General features: G+C 36.6%; 1 protein-coding gene across 4 annotated transcripts in view; it reads right to left on the bottom strand.

The window, feature by feature from the left end:
- Window positions 1–20036, bottom strand: part of LOC136041865 (DNA replication complex GINS protein PSF2-like) — a 31810-nt gene extending 11774 nt beyond the window's left edge. Inside the window, exons 1-3 of one of the 4 annotated variants that reach the window (XM_065726647.1) lie at window positions 19981–20013; window positions 10254–10715; window positions 5887–6255 (exon numbers count right to left, since the gene is read on the bottom strand). In XM_065726647.1, the coding sequence (XP_065582719.1) occupies window positions 5887–6252 (366 nt within the window). In that variant the 5' untranslated portion in view covers window positions 6253–6255; window positions 10254–10715; window positions 19981–20013. Of the gene's footprint in view, window positions 1–5886; window positions 6256–10253; window positions 10716–13744; window positions 14134–19933 lie in introns of those variants that run through there. The other 3 variants (XM_065726645.1, XM_065726646.1, XM_065726644.1) reach the window with 3 other exon arrangements.
- Window positions 20037–21026: the final 990 nt, after the last annotated feature.

Below are 21026 nucleotides of genomic sequence, written 5' to 3'. Positions count from 1 at the left end.
ATATACCAAATTAGTTAAAAATAGTATTCCAAAAGAGGCTAATCAAAGTGAAGAAACATGATAAATAACAATATTAAAATATAATAATTTGAATTTTGGATGAACAGAAATTAATGTGAATGAATAAATTAAACACAAAACAGACAGAATATAAAATGAATAATCGCATCAGACGTAAAGATAACATATACTGCCATAAAAAAATGAATCCTAAAATGAGCAGAAATGATAATTAATGATCGAGTTAAATGTCAAACTTAGTTTTTAAATTAAAAACTATGTAAACTAATAACGGGCGGATCCAGGATTTTTTTCGGAAGAGGTCATTTTTTTTTCGACAGGTGTATTAAAAAAAAGAAAAAACTTGAAAAACCACAAAAAAATTTGCTTAGCCTACATGGATTTTGTTACGTTTTAAGGCCCAGAAAAAAACTTCAGAGGGGAGACCAAACTCGGTACCCACCTCCTGGATACAGCCTTGAAACTAAGCCTTCTAAACGATCTCAGGGCAAGGGCGTGACATTGTGCTCTACTGAATACAATTACGAGCAGCATGTTCTTTAACGTTAAAACATCAAACTTAGTTCAACTTAAAAAAGCAAGTTCAAGTTTCAATCAATATCCAATTGGTTTATTTAATAAACAAAAGAAGCTAAACAGACACTTAAGAAACTGTTCTGTGCCAAGAGACCCATAAGCCTAAATTATTAGTATCTAAAATACAGTAAAATCCCACTACACTCTTCGACACAATCTTATGCCTCCTCAATAAATCGAAATAAATTTTTTCTCCATAAAGCACATCGGAATCGCAAATCATCGTCACGATTAGGCTCACCTCCGACAATTTCTATACTTAATATGAAATTTGCATTCTATTTTCATCTTCATTTTTTAAATGATATTTATACCTCAACCTGCCAAACCCCAAAGAGAAAAAAATCCCTCATATGGTTTTTATCTTTATTTCCATGTATATTTTTAATTATTAATAATACGTCCTCCTAGCAATAAAGGTGAAATAACCTCCGTTGCTTCATAAAGCAAGAAGTAATTACAACTCATCCTAGCAACAAAGCTTAATTATCTATACTTCATCTAACCAATATAGACGACATAACTATCCAGACCCCCCCCCCTTAAACTATTTTATTCCCTTAAAACAACTTTTTCCTTTATTCTAAAAATTACTTATATCTAAGACTTCCCAAGACTCCTATGATAGATTTATGCGCTTCTTCCATTCTTTAATCATACTTTTTTTATTTTATTTTTTTTGTCATATGACTTTTTAAAAGCCTCTAATTCGGATATGTGTCTTTCACTCTAATCTATCTTATTTAGTCAACTTTGAATATTATTTAAAATTCACCCTATTAAAAAGTTTGATATCAGAGCAACAATAAAGATGTTTTCAGAAGCCCATGCTACACTTTAATCAGCTCTTAATTATATTACTTTTTTGTTCAAGTCTGTTTTTACATCTCGAATTGTAAAAAAAAAGAAGCGAGGTTGAAAACATTGCGGTAATTAAACCCTCAAAAAGCTGAAACCATAGGTAGGTGTGCCTTGTTTACCTGTCATTCCAGGCAATCTAACAGTTCTTTGTCATATTTTAAATTCTTAGTCAACCTGCCTGAAACTCTAGGCGGGCGTGCCTTTCCAAAAGCTAACCGACAAGAAAAAAAAGTTAGCTTTCTAAAAGCTAACTATTTAACCAAACACTTGCAAAACTATAGGTTCTATGACTAAATTAGTTCTATGACTATATACCTTAGTTATTCTGCCCTAGGAATGACGCATGGACGGATAATAGACTTATCTATTAACAAAGGAACTAACACAGTTTTTATACAATCCTAATAGAGGGGTTAATGCCAGATTTAACTCTCACTCAATCGCACTATCTGTCTTGGCTTTTTCTACAATTAGCAATGGCTTGATGATCACAATTACTTGATTTTAATTGAAGAATCTTAACAAATGTCATAGGGCACTCAATCTGCACACACCCCTGCTCTCCAATCAGGTCTTATAAGTTTTATATTTCTTCATCTTTACTTTTTAAACAAGAGCTAAGACCTCATATGGCACCTGTGGCGAGGTCGAAAGAGCCAAGAGCTTAGAGCTCATATGGTATGAGCTCTAGCAAAATTCTAAGAATCAATAAATTGATTTAAAAGGAAAATCAGAGGCTTAATGCTGGTCGGGATTTAAAATAAGAGCTCTGAGTCACGACGTCCTTCTAAATATCAAAATTCATTAAGATCCGACCACCCACTCGCAATTTTAAAATACCTCAATTTTTCTAATTTTCCTCTCCCTTCAGCTACCCAGATGTTCGAATCGGGGAAAACGACTTTATCAAGTCAATTTGTACAGCTCCCTGATACGCCTACCAATTTTCATCGTCCTAGCCCGTCCAGAAGCACCAAACTCGCCAAAGCACTGAACCCCACCCCCTAACTCCCCCAATGAGAGCGGATTTAGTCCGGTTACGTCAGTCACGTATCTCCGACATTTATAAGGATTTTCTAAGATTTCTGATTTTCCCCTCCAGCTCCCCCCAATGTCAACAGATCTGGTCGGGATTTGAAATAAGAGCCCTGAGACATGAGTTCCTTCTAAATATCAAATTTCATTAAGATCCGGTCACCCGGTAAGTTAAAAATACCTCAATTTTTCTAACTTTTCCAAATTCACAGTCCCCAACTGCCCCAAAGAGAACGGATACGTACCAATTATGCCAATCTCGTATCTATAACTTGTGCTTATTCTTCCCATCAAGTTTCATCCCGATATCTCCATTTCAAGCGTTTTCCAAGATTTCTGTTTCCCCCTTCCAACCCTATATGTCCCCAGATCCGATTTGAATTGAAAATGGAGCATCTGAGACATGAGATTCTTCTATATATCAAGTTTCATTAAGATCCGATCACCCGTTCGTAAGATACCTCGATTTCACGTTTTCCAAGAATTTCGGCTTCCCCCTCCAACTCCCTTCAATGTCAATGTTCAATGGATCTGGTCGGGATTTAAAATGAGAGTTTTAAAGAACAAGATCCTTCTAGATATCAAATTTTATTAAGATCTGATCACCCGATCTGATCCCCCCCCCCCAACATCCCCTTCACCGGATAAGGTTGAAATTTAAAATAAGAGCTCTGAGACATGATATCCTTCCAAACATCGAATTTCGTTAAGACCCGATTACTCCTTCGTAAGTTAAAAATACCTCATTTTTCTAATTTTTCAGAATTAACCTTCCCCCACTCCCCCAAAGAGAGCGGATCCGTCCCGGTTATGTCAATCACGTATCTAGGACTTGTGCTTGTTTTTCCCACCAAGTTTCATCCCGATCCCTCCACTCTAAGCGTTTTACAAGATTTTAGGTTTCCCCCCCAATGTCACCAGATCCAGTCAACATTTAAAATAAGAGCTCTAAGACACAATAGCCTTCTAAACATCAAATTTCATTAAGATCCAATCACTCCTTCGTAAGTTAAAAATACCTCATTTTTTATAGTTTTTCAGAATTCCCCCCCCCCCAACTCCCCCAAACAGAGCAGATCCCTTACGGTTATGTCAATAGCGTATTTAGGACTTCTGATTATTTTTCCCACCAAGATTCATCCTGATTACAAGTACCTCATTTTTTCTAATTTTTCTGAATTACCCCCCCCCCCTCCCAACTCCACTAAAGAGAGCGGATCTGGTAGGGTTATGTCAGTCATGTATCTTGGACTTGTTCTTATTCTTCCCATCAAGTTTTACCCTGATCTCTCCTCTTCAAGTATTTCCCAAGATTTCCAGTCCCCCCCCCCTCCCCCTCCAATGACACTGGATCCAGTTTGGATTTAAAATAAGATACCTGAGCTGCAAGGTCCTTCTACATATGAAATTTCATTAAGATCCAATCACTCCTTTGTAAGTTAAAAATACCTCATTTTTCTAATTTTTCAGAATTAACCCCCCCCCCCTCCAACTCACCTAATGAGAGCGGATCCGTTCCAGTTATGTCAATCATGTACCTAGGACTTGTGCTTATTTTTCCCATCAAGTTTCATCCCAATCCCCACACTCTATGTGTTTCCCAAGATTTTAGGTCCCCCCTCATAACTACCCCCAGTGTAACCTTATCCGTTTGGGATTTAAAATAAGAACTCTGAGACACTTTATCCTACCAAATATCAATTTTTATTAAGATCTGATCACTCCTTTGTCAGTTAAAAAACCTCATTTTTCTAATTTTTCAGAATTAACCCTCCCCCCCAACTCCCCCAAAGAGAGCAGATCCGTTCCAGTTATGCCAATCAGGTATCAAGGACTTGTGTTTATTTTTCCCACCAAGTTTCATCCCAATCCCTCCACTCTAAGCGTTTTCCAAGATTTTAGGTCCCCCCCCCCCAATGTCACCAGATCCAGTCAACATTTAAAATAAGAGCTCTAAGACACAATAGCCTTCTAAACGTCAAATTTCATTAAGATCCAATCACTCCTTCGTAAGTTAAAAATACCTCATTTTTTATAATTTTTCAGAATTGACCCCCCCCCCAACTCCCTCAAACAGAGCAGATCCCTTACGGTTATGTCAATAGCGTATTTAGGACTTCTGATTATTTTTCCCACCAAGATTCATCCTGATCCCTCCACTCTAAGCGTTTTCCAAGATTTTAGGTTACACCTCCAACTCCCCCCATTGTCACCGGATCTGGTCGAGATTTAAAATAAGAGCTCTGAGACACGATATCCTTTCAAAAATCAAAGTTAATTAAGATCCCCTCACCTGTTCGTAAGTTAAAAATACTTCATTTTTCTATTTTTTCCAAATTAACCGGCCCCCCCCCCCCCAGATGGTCAAATCGGGAAAACGACTATTTCTAATTTAATCTGGTCCGGTCCCTGATAAGCCTGTCAAGTGTCATCGTCCTAGTTTGCCTGGAAGTGCCTGAAGTAGCGAAACCAGGACAGACAGACAGAATTTGCGATCGCTATTTGTCATTTGGTTAATACCAAGTGCCATAATAAAAAACCCCGAGGTATCTCAGACTTCCAACGCCAGCTCAAAGACCATTTAATCTCACATATGGATTTTATCCTATTTTTAAATAATAATTAAAAAACATCGTAGTGAAAAGGCTTACACAACTTTTGCCACTTCATGAAGGGAGTGAAAAACAACTCATCCGAACAACAAGGGTAAATAATATTTATGCTTTACCTTACCAGCAAAGGTGGCAATGCTAACCAAAATGTCTATATTTATATCTAGCTTCTTTCGCTTTATTTTGTAATGAGGTTGCCCTGTATGAATACTATAAACCTTAAAAGCTATGCACAGTATGACTTGGTGACTTTTACAAACAATAATTGTTTGCCATGTACCATTCAGTAGTATTAAAGTATTTTAACCGAATTTGAGTCCTTTTTCCTTTTCTGATTTAGTTCTGACAAATGGGACTTTCAGAACAGGGATGAACACAGAGGCTGGATGGGGTGCAAAAACACGAGTGGGTTTGGTTGCTCTTCATTCACCAACAACTCTCGAAAGGGCACTAGAACTTACAGTTTCTGATAAATGCCAAAAATTCTAATGCAATCCTGTAAAAAAAAAAACCTACATACGAAAATTTCAGTAAAGATTTCAAACGAAATTCCAGTAAGATTGACAAAACTTGTAATAAAGGCTAAAAAAGATAACTTCCTTTTTTTTAGACCAATCTAGAATACCCCAAATAATTTTTATAATTTGGTAAGAAATGCAAAAATTTGGGGATTTGGGTCTAAACCTTTTTCTTTCAAGCTTCACACCTCCCATACAATGAATAAATAATCTGAAACTTCCTAAGAGTTTTCTTTTTACTGGTCATAGACTGGAGGACATACCTTCACAAGGCCTCTCATTTCATCAGCATCATCGAAATCACTAAGTCCATTGGTAAGGAGAATGTGAGTCACTTCGAAATAATTTTCTGATGGCATTTTTGTAAATCCAGTAGCTGCGATTTCTTCTTCTTTAATAGTCCTTAGTTGTTCAACTGACATCCAATCAGGAGGTAATAATTTACATTTATTTCTTTGTCGAAGATTGACAGCAACCCAAAGAGGAACCTCAGCAGGAATTCCAGGTCGAAATGGGCCAAAAACACCTTCAGCTAGTTGAACTACAGGACCAGGCACCTTAGGCAAGACCTTCACTTGGGTGTGTTCAGCTAAAAATGCCAGGTCGCAAGGGTCTAAAACTGTAGCCATTATCTATGAATGTATAAGAGCATTAGTGAACTATTATTTAAAAAAAATGCAGAAATGTGAAGGGGGGGTTGAGAGATTAAACAAAAACATTTACAGATTACTTTTTTATTTAAAACATGTTAGGTGGATTTCAACATCTTTAATCAAAAATGTATTTTTTTCTAAATAAATTAGCAAGAATCATGAACGATTTATATTTCCCCTCAGAAAGTCAAACCTTGGTCAAGAATACTTAAATCTTTCTCTAGAAATGTAAAAATCATTAAAAAATTTGTGGTTCATAACAGGTATGGGGAAGGGTGGGTGTATTCTGGTTCTCCCCTCCCTGTGCAAAATCTCAAAATGTTTACAATTTTGCTCGTAATTGCTTCTACTATTCATATTATTTACCTATTTTACAATTGTATATCCCCTGAAACAAAATCTTGAACACAAGCTAAGTTTGAAATCACAATAAATTGAAAGATTTTTTTGTAACTAGTGCTGAATATAGAATAACTAAACAGCAAGACTGTTCCAATGACAAAAATAATGATAATTTAATTTAAACCCACAATACAACAACACAGGAGGAGTAATGTATCAAAAGCAAGAATAGTAGCCTACAACAAAAATTGCACTTACAAATAGAGGAGATGGATTAAACCGTGTCTGAGGAAAAAATCGCATTTTCTTTCAGCTTTCTATTTTAAGAGACTCAAAAGATGTGAGTAAATAAAAACCATATATTTGTTAAATAGTGGTGTTATGATACCATCACAGAAGGTAAAGCAACAATTTACAGCATCTAAAATAAAGTATGCAAACCTCTCAAAGATTTTTTTTTTACGAAGTGGGTAAAGCTTTGTAAGAAAAACAATATAATGATCACAAAAACTGGATAGAATTAAGCAAGAGCCTTGCGATAGTATTACCTGCTTTACCTCAGCAGTTGGCTCTTCATAAATCTATCAATTGCATTAATTCTTGTGTAAGGTCCAACTCTTTGAATACCTTAAATATGCCTATGATTTCTCAGTATCCCATCCCTGTTAAAAAAGGGATAAGATAGGGAGCTATCACTTCCCCAACCGTGTTCAACAATGGCATCCTGGACACCCAGGCAAAATGTTTTCCTTCTTGCATTCTTGAGAGAATCAATGTATCTCTTATTTTTTATGCTGATAACATCTTGAATCTTAGCCATACAGTTAAGAACATTGAAAAGAATTTAAAATCCTCCAGTATGAACATGTCACAAATCGGACTGTCTTTCAATCCTGAGAAAACCAAAGTCGTTCTTTTCAATTAGCGAATTCCTTTTACTTCTCTCCTAAATCTGCATAGTTCTATTATCAAACCTGAAACCACATTACATTTCTGTGCCGTCCAACTGGCTCATCTATCAGATATACATACCATTTGCTAAAATTTCATGTTGAGCCTAAAATTAGCATTTCATATGCTGGAATTGTAAAAAGCAAACTGCACTTCAGTCATTACCTTCTAGCATTCATCTACAATACCACAGCCCTGCCATATCTGCTTTACATTGCTCCATTTTGGAAATTTTCAACAATTACAGTTAAAAAGCAACTACATTCAATCTTGTTCAAATTTGCCACGTATATTTTACATTTGCCTCTTTGGACAAGAAAGCATAAAATTATCCATATGTATAACTTTGCAGACCCAAATATCGGTGTTAACATATCTTTAGCCTGTTTTCAAAGGAATTTTCATGAGCCCTGATAATCAATTTGTTTGCGCTAGTTTGTTTGTATTAATGTAAAGTATGAATAGTTTTTTGGCATGTACTTGAATTTTCAATTATGTGTGTGTCTATTTTTTTGTTTTATCTTTAGTGATTGCTCTGTCTATTGTTTCTTTTTTTGACAGGCAATAAATGAATAATAATAACAATAGTAAATAAGTCAGTAGTTTTTAGCTCAGGTATGTTTCCTTTTCTTGAATACAGGCGACACATTAGCAATCCGTCACTGAGCAATTATATCTGCTATTTTGAAAAGAAGGTAAAGAAAACTGTTAGATAAGGAAAACTGCCTGACATAACTCTAGAGCCTCAATCATGCGCTGAAAACATCTTTTGAAGCATAAGCCTCTATCCCACCTTATCTGTTTCAACAAGTCAGGATTACAAAACCACTCTTAACAAAGACTACTACTACTACTACTACTACTAACAACTCACCACATCACCAAGCCGCCAGAGGCCAACAGACCTATGAATACTCTACCTCCATCCTAACGTATTCAAAGTCTCCCTCTTTACACCCTCCCAAGAAGTTACCATTCCCCTTTAATTTTTCTTTACAACATCCTTCCATCCCAACCACAGATGACCTGCTTTCCACTTAGCCCTAGATGGTTGGCAGACAAGAAAACATCTAGCAAATCTCTATCCATTTTTTGAACTTCCTATGCTTCAGGACCATATTCGACCACTTTGATTACTGCAACTTCTAACATTCTAATCTTGGTTTGTAGAATCAACTTAATATTCTTCCAAACTTTTTTCAACTGTGAAAAAACACCCTGAGCCCTGGCTTTTTACTTTTAACATCTTCACTGTTCCCATCATCTTTACTAATAATACTACAAAAGTAAGTGAAGGTTTCCATTTGATCAATCTTTTTGTTACTCAATGTCACCTTTTTCATCTTCACTTATTCCTAGCTTTAGCAACTTAGTCTTCTTTACATTAATTTTTCGACGTATTCTAGCACCCTGGACTTGCAAAACCTCTAAAGTTCATCCATTTTGCTCATGGTTTCATCTAAAATGCTTAAATCATAAGCATAATCTAAGCCCAGGAAATTGTTTCCTCCCCACTTGATTCCACGTTCTCTCATTGCCTTTCTTGTGCTTGTTAAGACAAAATCCATCAAAATGATAGAGCTAAATACTAGAGCTAATTAAATACTAGAGCTAATAAAAAACTAATTCAAAGACAATCGAATCCCAGATCTTGCCTACACAAGCCTTTACCTATTGTTTAGTGGTTTTTTTGTTTTTTTTTAGTTTGACTGCCTATGCATCCTAAGGCTATATATGGTACCATAAAGAAGGATGCTGGAGTGGTTAAATTGTCACAAAGATGACTTTAATTTTAAAAAAAGGCCATGAAATTAGCAATACAAAAGCCTCTCCATTTTTTTTTTAGAAAGTGTCCTTCTTGAGAGCCCCTATTGGGTGGGTGGCGTTTACCCCCCCCCCCCCTTCCAGTAAATATTAACCCCACATGGCTGGTTGGTCTCAAGTCACTTGGACTTAATGAGCACACTCTGAAGTTTCTACAACCATAAAATGGAGATGTGGATAAGGAAGGTGGTATCCTCCTCATACACAGAATAATTCTGCTCAATTGGTGTTAAATGTTACTATTTACTTTCATAATAACAACTTAGATCAAAAATATTCCTGGAAATCATTAGGGAAGTTGGTATCAATTTCACATTTTTGATCTGTTTTTTAGAGTCTATTTTTTTCCCCAATCAAAAATCCTGGTTACAATCCAAGGGATTTTAAATCAATCTTTACCTCACCCTCCCCTTGTCTCTGCCTTATAATTCAATCTGTATTTATCTTATGGCTCAATGAGAGCTGGGATGTTCTGGCATTAAAATGCAATGTTTGGGGTATCTCCCTCCCTCCCTATCAACAAAACAATCAGAGAACACTACTGTAGAATTTTAAGTACCTTTTTAAGTTTTGTAATTTATCAATTATTTACAGATAATATCCATTATTGGGAAACATATGGGCATTTTCCATGGGGGAGTTTTCTGAAGGAGGGGGTAGTACCCCCCTCCCCCCGCATACAACAAAATGAAGAAAAAAGTTCAAAAATGGGGTTTGTTCTAAGTTTCAACTTTATTCTTTACTTTAAGCAATTTTTTTTAATTGATCCATCCTTGTTTTTAATATAAAAACACAAAAAAAACAGGGGTCCATTACACTTCCAAAAATATTACGCATTAAAATTTATACAAATATACCACCTTTGGAAACTTATCACCAAATAAATAGGTGAGTCTAGTTAATGGCAAATTCCAAAGTGGCAAAATACTTCTGTTTTGCCATGTTTGCTCAAGTCAAATTTTCCCCCTGATAGTTAAAGAGTCATGTTGTTGCTGTTGTTGTTTAGTTGATGTTTGAGCAAATCAATCACTCATATATGTGCAATCCTCTATTAAGCCTTGGACTTTAAGTGGATCCACGTCACTTTGTGTATCACACAAATATAGCCTATATTTCACACAGGCCACATAAACACTTAAATTATCATGGGGTTGTACAAAGACATTGTACAGATTGTTCTTTTTGAAATCACTGACATTATGTTAAGAGTCCTTTACTTCCTAAAATCTATCAGGTCAGTTTTAAATTTTCTTGTTTTAAAACTTCTAAAAACTGATATGAATACACCCTCAACTTCTGCAAATAGGACCATAATGGAATCACTGAAAAGCAAAAAATCATTGAAAACAAGAAATCTTTCATTGAAAAACATGAAAAAGAAATCATCAAAAAGAACAAGAGCTAAGAGCTCAAATGGCACTTGTGACAGGGTCAGAGGAGCCAAGAGCTCATATGGTATGAGGTCTAGCAAAATTCTAAGAATCAACAGATTGATTTGAAAGGAAAATCAGAGACTTAGTGCTGGTCAGGATTTAAAATAAGAGCTCTGAGTCATGGCATCCTTCTAAATATCAAAATTCATTTTGATCCAATCACCCACTCCTAAGTTAAAAATACCTCAGTTTTTCCTCTCCCTTCAGCCCCCAGATAGGCAAATCAGGGAAAACAACTTTATCAAGTGAATTTATGCAGCTCCCTGACATACCTACCAATTTTCATTGTCCTATCACATCCAGAAGCACCAAACTCGCCAAAGCACTGAACCATACCCCCTAACTCCCCCAAAGAAGGCGTATCCAGTCCGGTTACGTCAATCACGTATATAAGACATTTGCTTATTCTACCAACCAAGTTTCATCCAAATCACTCCACTATAAGCATTTTCTAATATTTCCGATTTCCCCCAATATCAACATATCTGGTCGGAATTTGAAATAAGAGCTCTGAGACATGAGTTCCTTCTAAATATCAAATTTCATTAAGATCAAGTCACCTGTTCTTAAGTTAAAAATACCTCAATTTTTCTAATTTTTCCAAATTAACGACTCCCAGCTCCCCGAATTAGAGTGGATTCAGTCCGATTATGTCAATCACATATCTAGGACTTGTGCTTATTCTTCTCACCAAGTTTCATCCCTATCTCTCCACTCTCAGCGTTTTCCAAGATTTCTTTTTTTCCCCTCCAACCCCCTATGTCCTCAGATCCAATTCAAATTGAACAGAGAGCATCTGAAACAGAAGATTTTTCTATATATCAAGTTTCATTAAGATTTAATCACCCATTCATAAGATAAAGATACCTCAATTTTCACGTTTTCCAAGAATTCCGATTTCCCCTCCAACTCCACCCAATGTCACCAGATCTGGTTGGGATTGAAAATAAGAGCGATAAAGCACACGATCCTTCTAAATATCAAATTTCATTAAGACATTATCACCTGTTTTAAGTTACAAGTACCTCATTTTTTCTAATTTTTCTGAATTACCCCCCCCCCTCCCAACTCCACCAAAGAGAGCGGATCTGGTAGGGTTATGTCAGTCATGTATCTTGGACTTGTTCTTATTCTTCCCATCAAGTTTTACCCTGATCTCTCCTCTTTAAGTATTTCCCAAGATTTCCAGTCCCCCCCTCTCCCTCCAATGACACTGGATCCAGTTTGGATTTAAAATAAGATCTGAGCTGCAAGGTCCTTCTACATATGAAATTTCATTAAGATCCAATCACTCCTTTGTAAGTTAAAAATACCTCATTTTTTCTAATTTTTCAGAATTAACCCCCCCCCCTCCAACTCACCTAATGAGAGCAGATTCGTTCCAGTTATGTCAATCATGTACCTAGGACTTGTGCTCATTTTTCCCATCAAGTTTCATCCCAATCCCCACACTCTATGTGTTTCCCAAGATTTTAGGTCCCCCCTCATAACTACCCCCAGTGTAACCGGATCCGTTTGGGATTTAAAATAAGAACTCTGAGACACAATATCCTACCAAATATCAATTTTTATTAAGATCTGATCACTCCTTTGTCAGTTAAAAAACCTCATTTTTTCTAATTTTTCAGAATTAACCCTCCCCCCAACTCCCCCAAAGAGAGCAGATCCGTTCCAGTTATGCCAATCAGGTATCTAGGACTTGTGTTTATTTTTCCCACCAAGTTTCATCCCAATCCCTCCACTCTAAGCGTTTTCCAAGATTTTAGGTTCCCCCCCCCATGTCACCAGATCCAGTCAACATTTAAAATAAGAGCTCTAAGACACAATAGCCTTCTAAACATCAAATTTCATTAAGTTCCAATCACCCATTTGTAAGTTAAAAATACCTAATTTTTCTATTTTTTCCAGTTTACCATCCCCCCACTCTTCTCCACATGATTGAATTGGGGAAACGACAATTTCAAATTTAATCTGGTCTGGTTCCTGATACGCCTGCCAGATTTCATTGTCCTAGCTTACCTGGAAGTGCCTAAACTAGCAAAAACAGGACAGACAGACAGACCAACCAACAGAATATGCAATTGCTATATGTCACTTGATAGATACCAAGTGCCATAAAAATAAGATATGGTGCTTTTGATGATAATATTTGTACTATAGCTAGATAGGTCAAATCAGATGTAGTTTAGTGTTTTAACATGCAGCACTAGGAAACCAAGCTTTGTTTGGTGAAGGGAATTTTAGAAATAAAAGAAATCAGTGCCCCCCCCCCCCCAGAAATTCATACTTTCTATACCCTAATTTACTTTTAAAAAAAACTTTGCTTAATTTCTCCTGATTTCGTTTTTAAAACAAAGATACAATGGGGAAGATAATTTCAAAACTCAAAGTTCAACTTTCCCCCTGTGATTGCCATTCCTGGCAAGTCTTAATTAATGTTGCCAAGAATCATTCCAATTTTCTGGTGATTCTTAATCAAACCATGCTCAACAAGTAAGTTAATAATCCATACATTTTTTTGGAATAATTTAAATTAAAAATATTGTTGCAATTTCAAATTTAAGGAAACTTCCAGGGGGATTCTCTAAGAATTTCTGCAGGGGGGGGTGTTGTCTTTTTTCATTAGACAATACCCTTTTTTATTCACTTTTTAATGTGAAAAAACAATCCAAACTGCACTGTGGCACTTTATGGTTACCTAATCAAGTCAAACCTACAAAAAAAAAATTGGTTTAGAAATGTGCCCATAATTAGTTCTCTAAGATCTCTATGGGTCCAGTCCAGCCTTTCAATTCCAAAAATGTTACCCAAATAGTGTTTCTAGTGTACTATATAACACCATACAATGGCCCCATTGAGTTTCATAAATAAAGAAAAATTGACAAGATTTTCAAAATGCCAAGGTTATTAAAACTAACCATCAGCTTTGTCCTGTGGTGGCGCAGTGGGTTTGACCTTAGCTTGCTAATACGGGACCCAGAGATCAAATCATGCTGCAGGAATGCACTGCAGGGCCAACGCACGGACCTTAGTAGACAAGAAGCATTGCTAATCCAATATAATACAATAACCATCAGCTACCCAAAAGCTTGTTTACAGTATGCTACTATTGTCTGTTCTAACTGATTGCTGGCGTTCTTAGGAAAAGCTGAATCCACTACTTAAATTATGTTTGCTTAGTGTGTGTGAATTGTTTATCATGTATTCTGTAATGTTTTTGAATTTTACCAAGTAAAATCTTTGGTAAATAGTAACTTTTCTTTGTTATTGCTTTAAGAAAGATGTGCTGTTGAAGATATATGGAAGGAACACACTATCCCTGCCCTCATCAGGTGGAAGAGCACATGCAGTTGTGGTTCTAGGATTGGTACAACTGGGCTGCTACATATTCTGCAAATTGTTAATTCAGAATAAGAACATATGTAGGCTAAGTAATGTAAGATGGCCAAACTTCTAGTTCCTTAACTAGTTCCATAAAAACCAGCTTTGTCCAATCCTCAACTTTGATGCATTTTCTAGAATTATTAAAAATATAATTTGTATCAGCTTTGTTTGGTTACACCAGGCTAATAAATCTGACTTTCTTTTGTTGGCTCAGAACCAACCTAAAAAAAATATATATAATATAACATGGAACAAGAAGAAGAGTGCATTGAAAAAGGTATTTGATTCCCATAGATTCTTTTAGTAAAACAAAAATAGGAAGTGAAAACAATTTTTAAACTGAAAGCAGCTCAACTTTGACCAAATTAAAAAATAAGTCCTATCAAATTAATGGTCTAGCCTTAGCTTTGGCTCATATTTGTGATGAGTCTTTTTAACAAAGAAACTTGATTTTCTCTTGAGAAAATATAACAATTGAAAAGATTTTGAATGGCATCATCAAGATTTTTAGACATCTTTAAAACAGATTTAGGCTTATGTTATTCACAAGGTTACCAACACCCCTTTCCCTATAGGTGGTTTTTGAGGAGGGGGGGCACTAGCCCTGGGGCATGGATTTATGAGCTTTTTTTAATTTTATCTTTATTAGAATAAAGTAGAAGGTTGTAGTTGGCAGTAAGTTACTATCTGTAATACTTCTTTCCCCAAAAAGATAGTCAATGCCCATTGACTATCCAGCTATGGACCCCCTCTTGCCTCACCCCAGCCAATGGAGCTATGCCCCTGTCAATGGTTATAGCTTTGAAAATGCAATTGGTAAAAATATGACAGTTGATATTAGGCTATTGACTTACAATTACAGTGATCATACCATTCAATTCCTTTTTTATACTCTTTACAAATATGATAATTGCTTCTATTGCAAATTCAAATTTAAGCACCCTTTGGGCTCTTAAAAAATGAGAAATTTTAAATTAAAGTATGAGTTATTGGTTGTTTTCTGACAAAATAATACTATGCTTTCTAGCCCTGTTTTCTTGTTCATTTTTGGTAAAATAATACTAGCCTACATTTTCTCAGTGCCAAAACTAGGCTATTTGTAATAAGGTTAGGTTGGGTTAGGTCAAAAAGTGCTTAAATTTGATGTTGCAATAGAAGTGATTATTATATTCATAAAGAGCATAAAAAATGCACTGAGTGGTATGTTCACTTTATTGGTAACTCAATAATATGAGTTATTCTTGCTATCTCAGAAAGGGTTTAGGTTAGGAAAATGAAACTTTCAGTGATGAATCTACAGACTAAAGTATGTCCTGGGAAGGTATTTTGAAGTAACTACCTCCACTCCTTCTCCCTCTAGAGGGCCCTGACCTTTAAAAATATGTGTGATATAAAAGTGAAACCTTGCAAAATAGATCTTCTGCTTAATTGAAGTACAACAAAATTGTTTTCAGCTTTATAACTTTGCTCAATTCCATTTTATAAGGTTATAAAGATATGAGGTTATATGAAACTTTCAGTGATGAATCTACAGATTAAAGTATGTCCCGGGAAGGTATTTTGAAGTAACTACCTCTACTCCTGGGAAGGTATTTTGAAGTAACTACCTCTACTCCTTCTCCCACTAGAGGGCCCTGACCTTTGATGACCTTTAAAAATATGTGTGATATAAAAGTGAAACCTTGCAAAACAGATCTTCTGCTTAACTGAAGTACAACAAAATTGTTTTCAGCTTTATAACTTTGCTCAATTCCATTTTATAAGGTTATAAAGATATGAGGTTATATGAAACTTTCAGTGATGAATCTACAGATTAAAATATGTCCCGGGAAGGTATTTTGAAGTAACTACCTCTACTCCTTCTCCCTCTAGAGGGCCCTCACCTTTGATGACCTTTAAAAATATGTGTGATATAAAAGTGAAACCTTGCAAAATAAATCTTCTGCTTAATTGAAGTAGGGGAGAGGTGGTTACAGTGGCGCAGTCTGCTACAGTGGCGCACTTGATCCCACTGCCACCTGTAATTAGATTAAATTCTAAAAAAATACGCACTAGGAGGGCAGTCACATGGTCTATGATCGTCAGCCATTTTCAATTTTTTTGGCGATTGCAGTTTTTGAGGTATGTGATTAAGTGCTTTGAAAAATAAAATCTTGGACAAATGGAAATCCTGACACACTGGCGAACACTTCTCCTCCATACCACCCTGTTTAAGGCTTCTGCCCCCAAAGATTTTGGGTAATTTCTTATGATCTCGTCCCAGTCCAATGTGGGACATCCTGTCCCCCCCCCCCCCTTCAGACCACTAAGTAGAACTAATCTAGGAATTCGATCGCCCAGGTTAGGCTGGGGTTCTAGGTTAAGCTCGGTTCAGGTTAGGCTACAAGTTCTAGAAGTTCAGTAACAAAGGCTACATCCCCCAAACATTAAATATTGGTCTTTTGCAGAATGCCTAATGAAGCAGAGCGTATGAAGCTTGCCGTGCACGCGGTACTGGATTTGAAGCTTTCACAACGGGCTGCTGCTAAAAAAATACGAGATCCCAGAGACAACACTCCGTCGATATGTAAATAAGGCTCGCAACGCATCAGACGATAAAAAGCTGACTTTAAAATTTGAGCCAAATTACCAAGTCTGTCAAGTGTTACCTGATGAACTTGAACAGCAACTTCACGATTATTTGATAAAGGCATGCAAAATGCACCATGGTTTGACAAGGCTCAACGTCCGCCGATTCGCTTTCGAAATTGCAAAGATTAACCAATTGAAGGTGCCATCAACAATGGCATGAGAAAAAGATGATGGGGAAAGACTGGTATTACAGTTACATGAAACGCTTCCCAGACCTGTATATCCGCAAAGCAGAGGGAACAAGCTTGGCCAGAGCCACGGCATTCAACAGAACAACTGTAAACAAGTTCTATAACAACTTGGAGACTGTTATGAATAAGTTTAAGTTTCAGCCTAGTGATATTTATAAGTTAGATGAGACGGGGGCAACAACAGTGCAGAGACCACCAAATGTGATAGCACCCAAGGGGCACAAACAGGTGGGCCAAGTGACTTCTGCTGAGCGAGGCGAACTGACCACAGTCTGCTGCACCATCAATGCTCAAGGTAATTTCTTGCCACCTTACTTTGTCTTCCCAAGGAAAAGATTTGGCTCCCAGTTGATGAATGGTGCCAGGCAGTGGCGGTTCTGCCAAAGGATGGATGACATCTGACATCTTCCTGCTTGTCCTTGAACACGTTGTGAAACATACCCACTGTACAAAAGAGAGACCCATATTGCTGATAGAAGACAACCACTCTTCTCATGTGTCGATCCAGGCCATTCAGTACTGCAAAGATAACGGGATAGTGGTTCTGACTTTGCCACCCCACACCAGAGGAAAGCTACAGCCACTGGACAGAACAGTCTACAAATCATTCAAAAACTACTACAACATTGCCTGCAATGACTGGATGGTCAGCAACCCCGGACAGACAATTGGCATCTCTATCATCACTCAACTTGTTGGAAAGGCCTCCCAACTCTCCTTCACACAGAAAAACATAGTCAGTGGCTTTGCTGCTACTGGGATTTTCCCCTTCAACCGCCTACTTTTCACAGATGACGATTTTCTTGCATCAGCTGTGACCAACAGACCAGACCTTAATCCCAGTGCAGCTCCAGAGGCCAAAGAAGTCGAGCAAGAATTGAATAGTCATAATGAAGCGGGTCCAAGCTCTGCCTCCCCTACCGCCATTACACCCAAAGCTGTAAGGCCCTACCCAAGAGCGCTCCCCAGGAAGCTGCCAGAAGGAGCTTGGAAGAGGAAGAAAACCATCATTGTCATGGATACCCCACTGAAAGATGCTTTAGAGAAAGAATTTATGGAAAGGGAGGCAAAGAAAAAGGCCAAGACTTCTAAGATTAACCCCAAGACAAAGAAAGCCATTGTGCAAAAACCAGTGCCAAAAAAACAGGATGTCCAACCTAAGAAAAAGGGCAGGGCTGTTGGATACTTTTCTAAATTTGACTGCAATTTCAAGAGAAACAGTCATGTAAAGACCCTGTTTTCTGATTCTTTGTCTGATGATGACTTTGGTGACTCTGCCACAAAAAGCAATAGTAGCTGTGATCGTGATGAAAGCCTCCACTGTGGCCTTGAAGACCAAAACGATTTTTGTGTGATGATGAAGTCTGTGTTGGAGATTATGTTCTTGTTTGCAAGGGGGAGATCAAAAAGAACAAAATTTACTCCGTGGGCAAAGTCCTCTCTGAGTCCAGCTTTGACATTGAGCTCATGTATATTAAGAGAATGGTTCCTTTCTACAAGTTCATCAGGACCAGTGAAAATTATACTTTCAGCAAGTCGAGTGTCAAAATGAAACTACCTGCTCCAAATATTTCTGGTGGCACAGAAAGACAGGCAGAGCAACTGGTCTTCCCCATTGACCTGACTGCTTACAATATTAACTAGTGTGCCTTCTTCTTTTATTTTCAATTCATTATTTTTAATTTCCTTACTCATTGTACAAAGTATTCATCTTTTAGGTATTTTCAGTTCATTATTTTGTACTTCCTTACTCATTAAACGAAATATTCATCTTAGCAGTTTGATTGCGCCACTGTTCCAGATGGGGTGCGCCATAGCTCCCGCCTAGTTGGCAACAATGGCGCAAAAAGCGGCTGTCAGAAAACATGACTCCATAAAAAACTGGTTCAAAGAAGAAGTGTGAAATAAATCACCAGTGTAGAAGAATAAACTGCCTGCACAACAGTTTAAAAATCGTCCAAAAATGTTAATATTTGCCAAAGTTATGATGCTTTGACCTGAAAGTGTGCCACTGTACCCACCTCTCCCCTACAACAAAATTGTTTTCAGCTTTATAACTTTGCTCAATTCCATTTTATAAGGTTATAAAGATATGCAAATACATTTCCTAAATTTTGAAAAAAAAACATCAATATAGCTCAAAATTCTACTCAAATAACAGGAATTGCATTTTCAGAACTAATGGCAGAGAAAAAGCAACTAGTAACTAAAAATTAATGTAAAGTGTTGTTTTGTCAAATATTCAATAGGTATATACCTGTCATGTAGGTAAATTTCAGGGCCCTCTAGAGGGAGAAGGAGTGAAGGTGGGTACTTTAAAATACCTTCCCGAGACATACTTTAGCCTATAGACCCATTCCTGAAAGTTTCATTTTCCTAACCTAAACCCTTTCTGAGATAGCAAGAAGTCAATTAACTAGAATTTTACCAACACTTTTACAGACCTTTGGAGCCTCATAAATTAAACTTTAATAAAGTTGTGAAGCTGGAAACAATGTTCTTGTGCTTTACTCAAGTAGAAGATTTATCCTCCAAGATATCACTTATATAAAACAAAAAGATTTTTAAGGTAATCCAAGGTCAATCCCTTCTAGAGGGAGAAGAAGTGGTGGTATGTAGGCTAGGCCTATTTCAAAATACCTTTCCAGGATATAGTTGTCCATAGATCCATCCCTGGAAATTTCATTTTCCTAGCCTAACCCCCTACCTAGGCAGCCAAAATTACCTTGTCTTGAATTTAACCTTACATGAAACTAATAGGCTAAATATTTGACAACTTTTCTATCTGTACCCTAAAAGAACAAATTACAGAACATTGAGCTCTGAAGCACAAAATAAAAATAGGCCGATCAATTGCAATGGATTTCAATTGACTTTTTTTATACACAATTTAATAATAACAACTGTCTATTGGCCGCATAAAATTAATGAAACAGTGAATCTCATACTCAAATAGGCCTAATTCAAGGAGGGAAATTTTCAAATATAATTCGACATTGTTGCAACACATTAAGCGAAAACTAAACCACACAAAGTTTTGTACTAAATTCAACTCAAATTTTATCTTTGAGTCTTAGTGCAATAGTTATACACAAAATTTTAATTTGCGGAATAAAATCTTCATAAATTTATCTGATAATAATCCAAGGATCCTCTTACTTACAATTGTCAAACAGTTCTGGTAACAAACTGTAAGTAAGGAGTGATCCGCCACAATTGTAATCGATACTCTAAAAACGGAATTTGGATTAACCAAAAGAATCTGCTTATAATGCCGACTTTAAATATGAAAGTTTCGTTAAATTTAGTCTTAATTATCAAAGGCTACAGGTCTTAGAAGATTTGCCTGATTATCAAAAAAAGGGGAAGACACCCTTCGAAAGATATAGAATCTTAGTTTAAAAAATAATACCATCACATTCAGTGTATTAGAGAACCCTAAGCCTATGTGCAAAATGTGGAATTTTGTATTGTTATTTTTTTTTGCAAGAAAAAAGACCAAACATGTAAATTTTTTGGTTTGTTTTTCCCAAAAATGATTGTAAGGACTCAGTTTTCCCAGAATATTGGGAGAGCTTTCATTCGAATGGGAATACAATGTTCTAGTGCCCATATTAAAATGCCAGAAATTGGAAGGCCTGGTTTTCTCTCGAAATATCCCTCATATCCCTTGCAGAAATGTTTTTAGGTAATAAAATTTACCCATTGTCTACGCATAGTTTTGATATATTTTTTGGATGGGGAAGGATGAATTTTCCGGTGTAAATTTAACCAGGATTGAAAGTATTGATGCCTCAATAAATTTAAGCGCTGTTCTATCCCTTCGAATCCCGATCTGGACACTTTTTTAAAACCTTCTTCATGACACAGATGCAAGTTACATAGTAAGGAACTTTTGCTAAACAATACAAGCGTTAATTACCTAATAGTTTCTTTGATTATTTAAAAACCCGCGAGGCCCAGAAGAAGCCTTCAAGGGCCCCACAAAATCCTG

Source organism: Artemia franciscana, unplaced genomic scaffold (genome assembly GCF_032884065.1).
Source record: "Artemia franciscana unplaced genomic scaffold, ASM3288406v1 PGA_scaffold_47, whole genome shotgun sequence".
Classification (NCBI taxonomy): domain Eukaryota; kingdom Metazoa; phylum Arthropoda; class Branchiopoda; order Anostraca; family Artemiidae; genus Artemia; species Artemia franciscana.
Note: the sequence above shows the minus strand (reverse complement) of the source record. Positions and strands in the feature narration are given on the sequence as shown.